Source organism: Chiloscyllium plagiosum, unplaced genomic scaffold, assembly GCF_037043375.1.
Source record: "Chiloscyllium plagiosum isolate Xiang-an unplaced genomic scaffold, Cpla_swu_hap1 HiC_scaffold_1, whole genome shotgun sequence".
Taxonomy (NCBI): domain Eukaryota; kingdom Metazoa; phylum Chordata; class Chondrichthyes; order Orectolobiformes; family Hemiscylliidae; genus Chiloscyllium; species Chiloscyllium plagiosum.
In genome coordinates, this window is record NW_028270139.1 from 121,303,725 (window position 1) to 121,319,377 (window position 15,653).

General features: G+C 40.3%; 1 protein-coding gene across 1 annotated transcript in view; it reads left to right on the forward strand.

The window, feature by feature from the left end:
* The window catches only part of adamts12 (ADAM metallopeptidase with thrombospondin type 1 motif, 12), a 569,649-nt gene that overhangs the window by 216,680 nt on the left and 337,316 nt on the right, over positions 1–15,653 (forward strand). The window contains exon 4 of the mRNA XM_043680588.2: positions 3,437–3,633. Within this exon, the coding sequence (XP_043536523.2) occupies positions 3,437–3,633 (197 nt within the window). The remainder of the gene's footprint in view (positions 1–3,436; positions 3,634–15,653) is intronic.

The window sequence follows — 15,653 nt, forward strand, 5'->3', positions numbered from 1 at the left end:
TCTGAAAGGAAGTTAAAATCATGAGTAAACAGATTCCATAATTGTGCAATGTTTACAGCATTGTTTAAAGGAGATAATAGGCCCTTCTTCATTCCTGAAGAAGGGCCTGTGCCCGAAACGTCGAATCTCCTGTTCCCTGGATGCTGCCTGACCTGCTGTGCTGTTCCAGCAATAAAGTTTCAACTAAAGGAGATAATAGTCTCAAAATGTACAGATCTTGGAAAGTTCAGTACATCACAAGGAGAAAAATTGGTTTGAAGAAAAAGTATATTTGTAATATAACAATCATCACTGAGAAAATATCAAACGTCTAATGTTTCCGCCATGAATATGGATTCACTTATAATTCCAATACTTGCCTTCTTACAGGATTGTTGGATGCCTTAGTAATAATAAAACAGAAACATCTTGGCTTTCCCTGCTCTGCTAGAGCAATTCTAAGAGAAACTCAGTAGAAAACCTCCCATTCATTTAAATGAAGGATGAGAAATTAGACCAGGCCCATATTTCAGGCACAAAAGATATGTCTAAACTTCCAATAGGGTGGAGGTGGCATGAGTGCTCCTTACACATCAGAAGTGAACTGCCCAAACCAGCAAAAGAAGCATCCAGTATCTGTCTCTTAAGTGGTACATTTTCTAATTTGCTATGGGACATGGGAATTGTTGGCTGGCCAACATTGATTTACCTATCCCTACTTGCCTGAGGGAAGGTGGTGGTGAGCTGCCTTCTTGTACTGCTGCAGTCCATGTGTTATTCACTGACCGATCATATCCTTAGGGAGGGAATTCCAAAATTTTGATCCAGTGACAATGAAGGAACAGCGCTATGGTTCCAAGTCAAGATGGTGAGTAACTTGGAGAATAACTTGCAGGTGGCGATGTTCCCATACATCTCCAACCCTCGTCCTTTGATATAGTAGTGAACATGGGTTTGGAAGGTGCTGTCTAAGGATCTTTTGTGAATTTCTGCAGTGCATCTTTCAGACAAATTGTTACTACTGAGGGAGTAGTACTACTGAGTGGTAGAGGGAGTGCATGTTTGTGGATGTGATGCCAATCAAACAGGCTACTTTGTCCTGCATGGTGCCCAGCTTCTTAAGTGCTATTAGAGCTGCACACATCCAGGCAAGTGGGGAGTATTCCATCACACTCTTGACATGTCCCTTGTACATAGCCTTTAGGGAACCAGGAAGTGTGTTACTCGCTGCACTATTCCAAGCCACTGACCTGCTATTGTAGCCATGGTATTTATATGGTTAGTTTAGTTCAGTACCTGGTCAATGGTAACCACAAAGGTTTTGATAATATGGAAAATTAGTGTGGCAATATTGTTGAATGTCAAACATTGATGGTGAAATTGTCTCCTGTTGGAGAGGGCCATTGCCATAGATTCATGAGGCGTGAATGTGACTTGTTAGTTATAAGCCAAAAAATCTGGATATTGTCCAGGTTTGGTTGCATTTGATCATGGAATGCTTCATGTTTCTGAGGAGTTATGAACTGAATGTTGTGCAAACATCAGCGAATATCCCCCTTCTGACCTTATGCTGGAAGGAAGATCAATGAAGAAGTAGCTGAAAATGGTTGTGCCCAAGACACTACTCTGAGGAACTCCTGAAGAGGTGTCCTGGAATTGAGATGACTGACAACAACCACAGCCATCTTTCTATATGCCAAGCAAGACTCTAACAAGTGGAGAGTTTGCCCCCTTGACTATCCACTGGCTAACCAACTGGAATGCCCATTGATTCCAGTTTTGCTTGGGCTTCTTGATGCCCCATTGGGTCAAGTGCAGACTTAATGTTAAGGGCTGTTAATCCCAACTGTCCTCTGGACTTTAGCTCTTTTGTCCATGTTTGAACCAAGGCTGTAATGATTGACCCTGGTTCTAGATTAGAGTGGTGCTGGAAAAGCACAGCAGTTCAGACAAGGAGCAGTAAAATCAACGTTTCAGGCAAAAGCCCTTCATCAAGAATACCTAATCTAGAAACTGGTTTCCAGCATCTGCAGTCCTTGTTTTTACCTGATTGACCCTGATGGAACCCAAACTGAGCACCATTGAGCAGGTTATTGCTGAGCAGGTGCTGTTTGATAGCACTGTTGATGATATCTTCCATCACTTCACTGATAGCCAAGAGTAGACTGATGGGGAGAAATTGACTGGGTTTAATTTGTGTTGTGTTTTGATTACAGGACATACCTGGGCAATTTTCCACATTGTCAGGCAGATGCCAGTCTGCTTGCTAAACTGGAACAGTTTGGCTAGATGTGCAGCAAATTCTGGAGCATGTAACTTATCCAGAATATTGTCAGGCCCCATAGCTTTAGCAGTGTCTAGTGCCTCCAGCTATTTCTTGAGTAATATTGAATTATGTGGAGTAATTTTGAATTGACTGGAGACTGTTATTTGTGATGCTGGAGACCTCTGGAGGAGATCAAGATGGATCAGCCACTCGACACTTCTGGCCGAAGATTGTTGCAGATGCTTCAGTCTTATCTTTTGCACTGATTTGCTGGGATTTCCAGTCATTGAGGATAAGGGCATTTATGGAGCCTCTTCTTCAATTGAGTTGCTGGATTGTCCATCACCATTCACCACTGGATGTGGAAGGACTGCTGAAGTTAAATCTGATCTGTTAGTTGTGCTTAGCTCTGTCTATCATTTGCTGATTATACTGTTTGACATGCCTAAAGTCCATGTTTATAGCTTTACCCAGTCAGCACCTCATTTTCAAGTATGCCTAGTGTATTCTTGACATGCCCTCAGACTCTTCATTGTACCAGGGTTAATCCCGTGCTTAATGGTAATGGTTGAGTGGAGATATGCTGAGCAATGTGGTTGTCGGTTGTGTTGGAGTACAATGTTGACACTCCTGATGGTCCATTGGGCATCTTGAGTTCCTAGATCTGTTCAAATTTAGTTTTCAGGATGATGATTGTTCCTCAGTACACAATACACAGTTCTTCCTCCCCCCTCCGCTCTGGAGAAAGTTGTTGAGGGTCGAAAGAGGTCGGGCAAAGATTATAGTTTGTAAAGAAAAAACACACAGACCTGACTATTTAATACAGTGATATAGCAGTGTGAGTTTTATTATGATGACTTGGAGGTATTACCGTTCCCATTATATATCCTCATTCAAAGGCACAGCAGCCCTTTGTCAGATATCATCTTACATGTCTTGGGCAGACTGAAAATATTAGTATTTATTAAATAGAATTTTCACAGAGGTAGTTAAAGTATTTTCCTTCTTTGCTTTGTTGAGTGTTGGGTTAAAGTAAGGAATTTACTTAGTATCAGGAGCAGCCTCTAATGAAAGCCAATTTAACACAACTTGAAGTGTAGTCAAAGTCATCTATAAATTATCCAAATGTATCAAACAAACAGAGGATTGCTTATGCGTGTTTCCTTTTGTGTGATTTTTTTCTTTGTACAGATTCTGATAATAATATCCTGCAGCCAGAGAGACAAAGAGAGAGATGGGAAGAGAGTCATAGGAAAGGACGCAGAATCTCCCAGAGATCGATCAGCAAGGAGCGATGGGTTGAAACGTTAGTAGTTGCTGACACCAAAATGATAGAGTATCATGGCAGTGAAAATGTGCAGTCATACATCTTTACCATTATAAATATGGTAAGATTAATTCAATTTTATATCCTTTTCTGAATAAAAAATTACTGAATATACTGATAACATTGAATGCAACATTCCATTAAGCAGTAATTATTCAGGCCCATTCTGACATTTATTTCTGATACTGACCTCCTTGAATTGTCGAGTATTTGTATTTTTCTGATGGGTGGCCATGTCAATAGAAATACAATTTAACGTTTATGGCTTCTCAAAGGTAAGTTAGCATTTTGTTGTAAAACCTCCCAAAAGTGTAGGTAATAGACCCTAATTTAAAAGGTGAAAACAAAAAAATGCTGGAAACCAAGACCAAGAGTCATCTGATCTCGAAATGTAGTTTGCTCTCTCCCCATGGATGCTGCCTCACCCGCTGTGGTTTTCAGTACAGATTCCAGCATCTGCAGTAATTTGTTCCTCAATTTACAAGGTATTGCCCTGTTTATATGTCCAGAATTCTGAGAGCTCAGTAGCAGGAGCAATGAGAAGTCATTTTAGTAAGGTCCTTAGCTTGTCTTTAGATCTCCAGTTTTTTTCTTCTCTTTTCTTTTTTTAAAATAGGTGTCTCAGTATAAGATTGGTCTGGTAATTTTTTAAAAAATTTAGTAAAATGTAAAAAGCAGGGATTCCAGACTTATTAATTTATAAATTAAATCCGATATGGTAGCGATCATACTATGGGTGATGTGTTGCTGCTACAATACATGGAAGGTGCTGTCCGGACCATATACTGTATATCCAGAGTCAATATTTGCAGATCAAGCAACTTCAGATCAGAGTTGAGGAGCTGGGGTCTGAACTGCGGACATGGTCCCACATCAAGGAAGGGAAATATTGCCTGGGAACTTGCCTCCCTAGGGCAGGTTACAAAGCTTATATGAGGCAATTCAAGACTGGTCTGTAATCAGGGAGAGGAGAGTGTCAGTGAAGGTGAACTTGTAAGACGACTGAGAGGATAAGATTGAGGAAACGTGGATCCTGAAATTGTCCAACATTTACAAAGTTCTTGCAAGCTGTATGGATGAAAGTGGGGACTGCAGGGAGGATGAGCGAACTTACCTCTGTCCTGTGGTCAGTTCAGGTTGGGGGAGGAAATATGCATGGAGAAGTGGGAGGGGTCAGGACAAATGGAGGAGGAAATACTGTACTGTGCAATGGAACGCTGAATGTTGTGATGCCTGCCTGTGCCAGGGTTAAGGACATTTCCTCAAGATTAGAAAAGAACTAGAAAAGAAAAGGTTGAAGACAGAGGGTGGTGGTGGAGGGTTGTTTTTCAGACTGGAGGCCTTTGACCAGTGGAGTGCCACAAGGATCGGTGCTGGGTCCTCTACTTTTTGTCGTTTACATAAATGTTTGGATGCAAGAATAAGAGGTATGGTTAGTAAGTTTGCAGATGACACCAAAATTGGAGGTGGAATCGAGAGCGAAGAAGATTACAACAGGATCTCGACCAGATGGGCCAATGGGCTGAGAAGTGGCAGATGGAGTTTAATTCAGATAAATGCGAGGTACTGCATTTTGGGAAAGCGAATCTTAGCAGAACTTATAAACTTAATTGTAATGTCCTAGGGAGTGTTGCTGAACAAAGAGAACTTGGAGTGTAGGTTCATAGCTCTTTGAAAGTGGAGTCACAGGTAGATAGGATAGTGAAGAAGGCGTTTGGCATGCTTTCCATTATTGGTCAGAGTATTGAGTACAGGAGTTGGGAGGTCATGTTGCGGCTGTACAGGACATTGGTTAGGCCACTGTTGGAATATTGCGTGCAATTCTGGTCTCCTTCCTATCGGAAAGATGTTTTGAAACTTGAAAGGGTTCAGAAAAGAATAACAAGGATGTTGCCAGGCTTGGAAGATTTGAGCTATATGGAGAGGCTGAACAGGCTGGAGCTGTTTTCCCTGGAGCATAGGCGGCTGAGGGGTGACCTTGTAGAGGTTTATAAAATTATGAGGGCATGCATAGGGTAAATAGACAAAGTCTTTTCCCTGGGGTCCAGAAGTAGAGGTCAGAGGTTTAGAGTGAGAGGGGAAAGATATAAAAGACACCTAAGGGGCAACGTTTTCACACAGAGGGTGGTACGTGTGTGGAATGAGTTACCAGAGAAAGTGGTGGAGGCAGGTACAAAAAATTATGAATCTATGACTCTATAGAGTCATAGAGATGTACAGCATGGAAACAGACCCTTTGGTCCAACCCGTCCATGCCAACCAGATATCCCAACCCAATGTAGTCCCACTTGCCAGCACCAAACCCTTCCTATTCATATACCCATGTTTAACTTGAGGAGAGAGAGATGAGGAATCCAATTGTCATCCATGTGGGTACTAATAACTCAGGAAGGTGGTCCTGCTAAAAGATTTTGAATAGTTTGGAGATAAATTAGAAAGTTGAACGTCCAAGGATAGTAATCTCTGGGTTACCACTTGATCCATGGACAAATTGGCACAAGGAAAATAAAGTCAAGGAATTCAATGCATGGTTTAAGAATTGGTATGGATGGCATTGGTTTCAGTTCATGGGGCATTGGTACCAGTTCTGGGATAGAAAGGAGCTGTTCTGCTGGATGGGCTTCACTTGAACTGTTCCGAGGAAGGGTCACTGGACCCGAAACATTAACTCTTCAGTTACTTATTTCTGTCCAAGATTAATTAATTGAATTGAAATCCCAACAACTGCTAGAGTGGCATTTAAACCAATGACCCAACCCACTGATATTACTATTGTACCACCCACAGTAACCTGCACTAATGGATGGCACCATGGCACAGGGTGGCTTAGCACTGCTGCCTCACAACACCAGGAACCGAGGTTCAATTCCACCCATGGGTGACTGTCTATGTTGAGGTTGCACATTCTCCCCATTTTTGTGTGTGTATCCTCTGCGTACTCTGGTTTCCTCACACAATCCAAAAAACAAGGATGTTGCCAGGCTTGGAGGATTTGAGCTTTAGGGAGAGGCCGAATAGGCTGGGGCTGTTTTGCCTGGAGCGCGGATGCTGAGGGGTGACCTTGTAAAATCACGAGGAGCATGGATAGGATAAATAGAGCAGGTCTTTTCCCTGGGGTCGGGGAGTCCAGAACTGGAGGACATAGATTTAGGGAGGGCGGAAAAAGATGTAAAAGGGACCTAAAGGGCAACTTTTTCACATACAAGGTGGTGCATGTATGGAATGAACTGCCAGTGGAGGTTAGTACAATTACAGTATTTAAAAGGTATCTGGATGAGTATATGAATAGGAAGGGTTTTGAGGAATATGGACCAAATACTGGCCAATGGGACTAGATTAGGTTAGGACACCTGGTTGGCATGGACGAGTTGGACCGAAGGGTCTGTTTCTCTGCTGTAAATCTCTATGGCTCTAAAACTCTTGATTTCTCTTCTCGGATGCTGCCAGGGCTGCTGAGCTTTTCCAGCAATTTCTATTTTTGTTTCGGATTTCCAGCTTCCGCAGTTCTTTCAGTTTTCACTTGAACAGTGTTCTGGTGAATCAAATGTGTATGGCTGTGGAAAGGCATTTAGAGTGCTTAGAGGGGCAAGGTTTTGGGAGAGGGTAAATATAGGCTTACAAAGCAAGAGGAGCTGTTTGGAACCAGAAAGGGGCAGAAAGGGGCAAAGTGTACAAAGTGAAAGAAAATGCCCTATATGGAGTCAAAAAAAGAAAAAAAAGTAGTCACAAGCAAAATTACTGGCTCTTTTTTTAAATGCATCTAATATTTAAGACAAAAGAATTGAATTAATGGAACAAGGTAAATATGTTTGATCTTATATCCGTTACAGATACATGATTACATGGAGATCAAAGCTGGGAACTAAATACTCAGGCATATGTGACGTTTTGAAAGGACAGGGAGGAAGGAAAAATGGTGGGATAGTATTGTCAGTACAGGATGGAATAAGTATGAGAGCAAGAAATAATTTTGGTTTGAAATCAATATGGGTGGAGGTAAGAAATAACAAGAGGAAGGAGATACTAATGGACACCCTAATAGTAGCTATGAAGTACAACTAAGATTAAATCTGGAGATAATAGAGGCATGTCATAAAAGCAGTAAGTTAATGATGGGTGACTTTAATCTTTATGCAGACTGACAAAGTCAAATTGGCAGAGTTAGCCATGAAGTTGAATTCAGAGTGCATTTGGGACAATTTCCTAGAACAATGCGGTATGGATCTAACCAAGGATCAGATTATTTTAGATCTGTTAATGTACAATGAGGCTGTTGTAATGAATGATGTCAAAATTTTTAAAAATCCCTCAGAAAGAACAGCCAGAAAATAATAGAATTTGGTATTCAGTTTGAGAGGGAGGGACTTGGAATGGAAATAACTGTGTAATGTTTAAATAAAGGTAATTACAATGGAATTAGGGGAGAATTATTTCACGTGGACCGGGAAAGAGGATTAGCAGCAAAGATGGTTAAATAAAAATGGCAGACTTGTAAAAATATAGTTTGTGGCTTATAGCAAAGATATATCCAGTAAGAAAGAAAGATTCTAAGAAAGGAATAACTAAACTGTGGTTAACCAGGATATTAAGGCTAGCATCAAATTGAAAGAAAAGCGTAACATGTTGCAAAGATTAATGGTAAATCTGAAGATGAGGTAAATTTTAGCAACTAACAGAAGACACTGAAGACAAATATTAAGAGGGAGACGATAAATTTGAGGGCAAACTTACACATAATATAAAGGCTGACAGGAAGAGCTTTTTTAAATAAATAAAAGGGAAGAGAGTGGTTAAAGTTAACACTGGCCCCTTCGAGAATAAAGCGGGGAAATTAAATTGAGGAACCAGGAAATGGTAGAGAAGTTAAATAAATACTTCACAGTAGAAGGCACGAATCTGATGTTGCTGGGAAAGCACAGCAGGTCAGGCAGCATCCAAGGATCATTCCTGATGAAGGGCTCTGGCCTGAAACATTGATTCTCCTGCTCCTCAGATGCTGCCTGACCTGCTGTGCTTTTCAAGCAACACACTCCCAACTCTGATCTCCAGCATCTGCAGACCTCACTGTCTACTAATCTGATGTTGTCATTCCTCTCAAGTGGACTAGAATATAAAAACAGGGACATATTTCTGAAGCTTTATAAGGCTCTGGTCAGACCACATTTAGAATATTGTTAGCAAATTTGGGCCCCATACCCCAGGAAGGATACATTGGCCCTGGAGCATGTCCATAGGAGGTTCACGAGAATAATTCTAGGAATGAAAGGGTTAACATATGAGGAACGTTTGAGAACTCTGGGGCTATACTCGATGGAATTTAGAAGGATGGGGGGGGATCTGATTGAAACTTACAGAATACTGAATGACCTGGACAGAGTGGACGTTGAGGAGATGTTTCCATTGGCAGGAGAGATGAGGACTCGAGGGCACAACCTTAGAGTAAAGGGAATACCCTTTAGAAAGGAGATAAGGGGGAACTTCTTTAGTCAGACAGTGGTGAATCTGTGGAATTATGTGCCACAGAAGGCTATGCAGGCCAGGTCATTGAGTAGATAGATAAGTTCTTGATTGCCAAGGGATCCAGGATTACAGGGAGAAGGTGGGATAATGGGGTTGAAAACCTATCAGCCATGATTGAATGGCAGAGCAGACTCACTGGGCTGAATGGCCTATTTTCTGCTCCTATAGGGTCTAAGCCATTCTAAAATTACTAAATAATCAAGAGTCAACAGGATGAGAGGAAATAAATACAATAACTAGCACTAGAGGAAAAAGGCTAGGGAGATTATTGGCACTAAAGACTGATACACCTTCTAGACTGATGGGACGTATCCAAGGATATTGAAGGAAGTATTAGATGCACTGGTAATAATCTTCCAAGAATCCTTAGATTGTAGGGAAGTCGCAAAGTTTCAGAAAACTGTCAATGTAGTACATTTATGTAAAGGGAATGAAACTTTAAAAAAGTTAACTATAGGCCAGTGAGCTAAATGTTAATGTCTACTTTAAAAGATGAGAGCAGAGCATCTAGAAATACATAGAACATAGAACCTAGAACATTACAGCACAGTACAGGCCCTTCGGCCCTCGATGTTGCACCGACTTGTCATACCAATCTGAAGCCCATCTAACCTACACTATTCTATGTATGTCCATATGCTTGTCCAATGATGACTTAAATGTACTTAAAGTTGGCAAATCTACTACCATTGCAGGCAAAGCATTCCATACCCTTGTCTGAGGAAAGAAACTACCTCTGACATCTGTCCTATATCTATCACCCCTCAATTTAAAGTTATGCCCACTCGTGCTTGCCGTCACCACACTTGGAAAAAGGCTCTCCCTGTCCACCCTATCTAACCCTCTGATTATCTTATATGTCTCTATTAAGTCACCTCTCAACCTTCTTCTCTCTAACGAAAACAGCCTCAAGTCCCTCAGCCTTTCCTTGTAAGGCCTTTCCTCCATACCAGCCAACATCCTAGTAAATCTCGTCTGCATCCTTTCCAAAGTTTCCACATCCTTCTTATAATGCGGTGACCAGAACTGTACACAATACTCCAAGTGCGGCCGCACCAGAGTTTTGTACAGCTGCAGCATAACCTCCTGGTTCTGGAACTCGATCCCTCTATTAATAAAAGCTAAAACACTGTATGCCTTCTTAACAACCCTGTCAACCTGGGTGGCAACCTTCAAGGATAATGCATAATGTGATCAAGCAGAGTCAGCACTGTGTCATGAAAAGATAAATTTATTTAACTTTGGAGGAAGTAACAAGCAAGATAGACAAAGGGGAAGCAGTGAATGAAATATATTTGGATTTTCAGAAGGCATTTGGATATGGTACCACACATAGGCACAAAAATAGGACAGTAAGGCAAGGGCTGAGGATAACTGAGGAATATAATGTGGGAAATTGTGAGGTTATGCCCTTTGGCAGGAAGAATAGAGGAGCTGAATATTATTTAATTGGTGAAAAGGTCAAGCAGAAATCTACAGCACCGAGGGAGTTCTTGTGCTTAAATCTCAAAAAGTCTAGAATACAACTTCAGCAGATAAGAGGGAAGGTAAATGGAATGTTGGCCTCCGTTTCCAAGAAAATAGAGCATTAAAGTAAGGAACTCTTCCTAAAACTATACATGTCAGATTAAAGCTAGGACATTGTGACTGATTTGGGACTCTTGTCAAAGGAAATATATTGATTTGGAAGCAGTCCAGAGAAAGAATAAGGAGAGGAAAGGTTGATGAAGTTGGGCCTGTACGCATTGGAGTTTAGAAGAATGAGTAGTAATCCTGTGAAGGATCTTGTATATTTCAAAAGAGACTTGACAGGGTAGATGCGAAAAGGTTATTTTCCCTCATGGGAGAGTTGAGGATCAGAGAATATAATCTCAGCATGAGGAGTTGCTCTTTTAAGATGGAAAAAAGGAGAAATTTCTCCTCTCTGCAGGCAGTGAATTTGTGTAATTCTTTACCATGGAGGGTTGTTGAGCTTCGATCTTTAAGTATATTCAAGGCTGAGGTGGACAGAGTTTTAATCAATGTAGGAATCAAGGATTATAGTGAAAAGGGGACTTCAGGATTATCAGATTTGTTATGCTATCATTGAAGACTTGATGGACTGGATGGCCTATTTCTGCTTATACATCTTATGGTATCGGTCCACCTTCATCTGATTTATGAGGTCTTCAATAGGGTAAAAAGCACAATGTGTGGTGGGAAATCTCTGCCTATTCTGGAGCAGTTTTTGGAGCTGATCTGCTTTACCTTTTCAGCATTTCCTTTTGGTCAAATCATATTTCTATTCTATCTCGTCTCAATTTAAAGTATTCAGCTAATGCTGACCTTGGTGATCTATCCTCCTTTATTTAGTCTGAATTAGCAGATGCTTCCCACTCCATTTCAGTGTGCACAATCATTTCCTTCTTTCTTTACAATGCTGCCCACATATCTAGCAGCCCAAATACTCTAATGCTGATGACTCAATCCTATTTCATTTATTGAGCCTATTTTTGCTGTCACTATCCCCTCTGAACATAACTGAAATTACAGCATCTACCCAAACATCTACCTCACAAAACAAAGTTAATTGGAATATAAAAAAAGTCTTCAGCCCGTTTGGGCCAGGTATTCTTTCTACTCATACTCTATGGTGCTTCCTTATAAAAATAGTTCTGTGAAGATTTTGTTACTTCAGTTGTCCAAAATTATATTTATTGTCCATTTCTAGTTGGCCTGTGTTGATCATAGTGTGCTGCCTTCTTCAATCACTGCAGCCTTTATGAAGTTATTTCCACATGGTATTATGTTAAGATTGCTGAAATATTGAAAACTGAACCATTTTTGAGTGAGATGGATAGATAACACCACCCATATCATACTGACACATTTTTAAAAGGCCATATAAATGGATGGAAATTCTAGCCGAAAAGGGTGAAAGGCTTTTCATTAAATGAGAAAGGGAAAGGGATTGAGAGAAAAGATATGCTCATCATTTTCACAGAGACAGGCCATGCACTTAGAAGTTCATTAATAGATATTACTTGCTAGAAAGGACTGTTGGAATGAAGATTTGTGGACAAAGTGTTGGATGTATCTTATTAGAATTTAGGTAAACTATGGCCTGTCATTTTGTCCTGTGTCCACTATCAATCTAATGTATTTTTCACTCTTTAAACTAATAAAATAATTATGTATGTTCATGCATAGCCTGGCTGTTTGGCTGAGTTGATAACCCATTTACTTGGATTTGAGTAGGTAAAATGATTGGACGAACACTTGTCAGATGAATGATAATGTGAGTAAATGTGAAGTTGTCTACTTTTACAGGGAAAAAAAAACCTATTTGAAGGGAAAGAATTTCCAGACCTCTTCAGTGCAGAAGAGCTGGGTTCCGAGTAAATAAATCACAAAAAGTTAGCTTGCAGGTGCAGCAAGTGATTAAGAAGACAAATAGAGTGCTGTAATTTATTGTAAAGAGAATGGAGTGTACAAATAAGGAGGTTTTGCTGCAGTTACCCAGAATGTTGGTGATACCTCATCTGAAGTACTCTGTAAAGTACCTGTATTAGAAGCAGCTCAAAGAATGTTCACTCAACTAATTCCTAGCATGTAGAGGTTATCCATTGAGGAAAGGTTGGGTAAATTAGGCTTGCAGATAGTTGGACTTTAGAAGAATAGATAGTGATCTTGTGAAGCACATAGGATCCTGAGGGATCTTGACAGAGTGAATGATGAGTGAATGTTTCCCTGAATTAGATACATTATAACCAGGGGACAGTTTAAAAAGTAAGGGATTTCCTGTTTAAGACAGACTTGAAGAGTTTGCTTTTACCTCTGTGTCTGCGTCATTAATCTGAACTTTATCTTACCAGAGTACAGTGGAAGATAGGTCATTGGCTATTTTTAAGATTGAGTTTGACAGATTATTAATTTACATTGTAATAAAAGATTATAGGGGATGGATAAGAAAAAAGTTTAGGATCCTGTCCTAAACTACTTATTCTTGGTTCTATATTTTACTCTGAATATCAAAATGGTGCACAACAACCTTGATTTGATTAATGAATAATCTCTTTGTTGACAATCAACAAGTGATATCATTTTCCCCACCATCTCCCAGAAGTTAGTTGCTTATGATTTCTGCGCACTAGGGTTCATTTCTGTATTTGATATCTTGGTGCGTCTTTGTAATAGTTGATCATGCTACTGTTGCTGTGTTAGAGAACACTGTTTCCTGGCTAGCAAAACTGATCTGATCCATTCAAGACCTTGCTTCATGCCCCTTTCTGATCCTGGCTTTTATCGTGTAGGAAATACCTTAAATCAGGTTATGTGGTTGGGTTATTAACCCCACCCTGTTCATCCAAGAGTACCACCTCATAGTCATAAATCTACTTCAGCAGGGTTTGTCTCCATATGTAAGCCAACAAAGATGTGATTCTGTATCTCAGGTGGATAGGAAGAAATCACTCACACATTCAAACCATTTGGCCATTTCATAGGCCGCCTGCTTTAGAAAGTGCCCGAATGTGTGTGTGTGTCTTTCTATGTGGGTTACATTGATCCTAGCTGGCTCAATAACAATGCCTTCAGTCAAAATCTTCCCTTCATAATCCCATCTTGTTACCAGCTAGAGACTGATTTTTGCTCACAAGACAGCGTCACGGATAGTTTACACTTGACAACATCCACAAAAGAATAAAAGCATGACTTTCATCACCAGTTCAACCTGTAAAAATGATTTGAGTAATCACACATGATGTTCCATCGAAAAATCCATAATATCATGATCATGCTGATGCTACTACTATCACAGACTGAAATTTGGCTTGACTGCTCAAATTAATTTTTCTAACTTAATGTGGTGTTCTTTCACAGAAACGTAAGCACAGAGATTTGGCTTTAACAATTGAACAAAATGTTCTGGTCGGCATGGACAGGGTTGGACTGAGAACTTGGGTCAGCAATAACTGTGCTAAATGGGGTAATTACAATGGAATGAGGGCAAAATTGATTAGAGTGGTCTGGAAGATATTTAGCAGAAAAGATGGTTGATGAGCAATGTGAGATTAACAAAATATATCATGACTATAATAGTTATATTTTAACCCTGGATAAAAAGGTTAATCATTTGTGATGATGAAAGTATTCGTCTGTGGATAGTCTATCTTTCCAATATGCTAAATGTTTTCCATAGAAATATGTCTGTAAATGATTTCTTAATTCATTGTTTTCATCTTTACTCCATTTTAAGAAACATTTAAGGAAAAAATATTGAAATCATTGCTTAAAAAAGAGAAGAAGTAATGTTATAAAGCTGCTTGAGTCATAGCTAATCTCTGACCTCAACCACAGTTTCCTTCCTGATGTCCATAATCCCTTGATTCTCTAGATATGAGTCTCAGATATACACAGCAATTGAGCAGTCATAGTCCTGTCTCAGGGAATTGCAAAAATTAATTTAAAAACTAACTCTTTGTCTCAGTCTTGAACAGCTGATTCTGTATTCCAAGAATTTCCCTGATTTTCATTCCTTGGTTTAAGTGCATTGAAGTGGGTGAACTTCTGATTCCATGAAGCTGACATTTAAAAATGACCACCGACACTTACCACTTATCGTCCAGTGGGGCAGGCTGGATTGGGAACCTGGTTGGATGACCCAAGAACAGTGGAGGAGATTGTTGCTCCTGAGGCAGGCTAGATGGAAAGATTGCCTGAGGGTTCCAGCACTGTTTTCAAATTTCAAAAATAAACATTGAAATGTCAATAGCCTACTTGCTCTCACCCTGTCCCTTCCCTCACTGTTCAAACATCATCCATGTCCACCTATTTTACTCACCCTAGAGATCTCCATACACTTGTGCCAACCTATGCCACCTACATATAGCTCCTTATACCCCCATGACATCCTGTGCTTTCGCAGCCCCTGTTCCCTCGATACCAATGTACCCATTCTGCATAGACTCTCATACCCTACATGCCCTCAGTCAATCCCATGACTCTTTTTGACTCCTATGCCAGCACTGCTAACTCATCTCACTCACCCAGCACCTTTTGCCCTTCCCTTTTTATACTGCAAAACCTATTCTCTGGCTCGGGCATAACTCATGACACTTCCTGATTGATGATGCTTTTATTGAGTTAAAAAATGCAAATTGATACAAAAATGCATTGAAGTTGAAATTACAATGAAATTATCTCAACTGATCATTTTTGAGAGGCATCATATATTAGGTGAAGGCAGATTGAGGCCATACGATGTAGAAGCATAAATAGACCATTCAGCCCATTGCATTGCTCTGCTGTTCAGTAATATAATGACTATTCTGATAATTAGATTACCTACAGTGTGGAAACAGGCCCTCCGGCCCAACAAGTCCACACTGACCCCCCGAAGAGCAACCCACACAGACCCATTCATTTACACCTTCACCTAACACTATGAGCAATATAGCATGGCCAATTCACCTAACCTGCACATCTTTGGACTGTGGGAGGAAACTGGAGCACCCGCAGGAAACCCACACAGACACAGAAAGAATTTGCAAACTCCACACAGACAGTTGCCTGAGGTGAGAA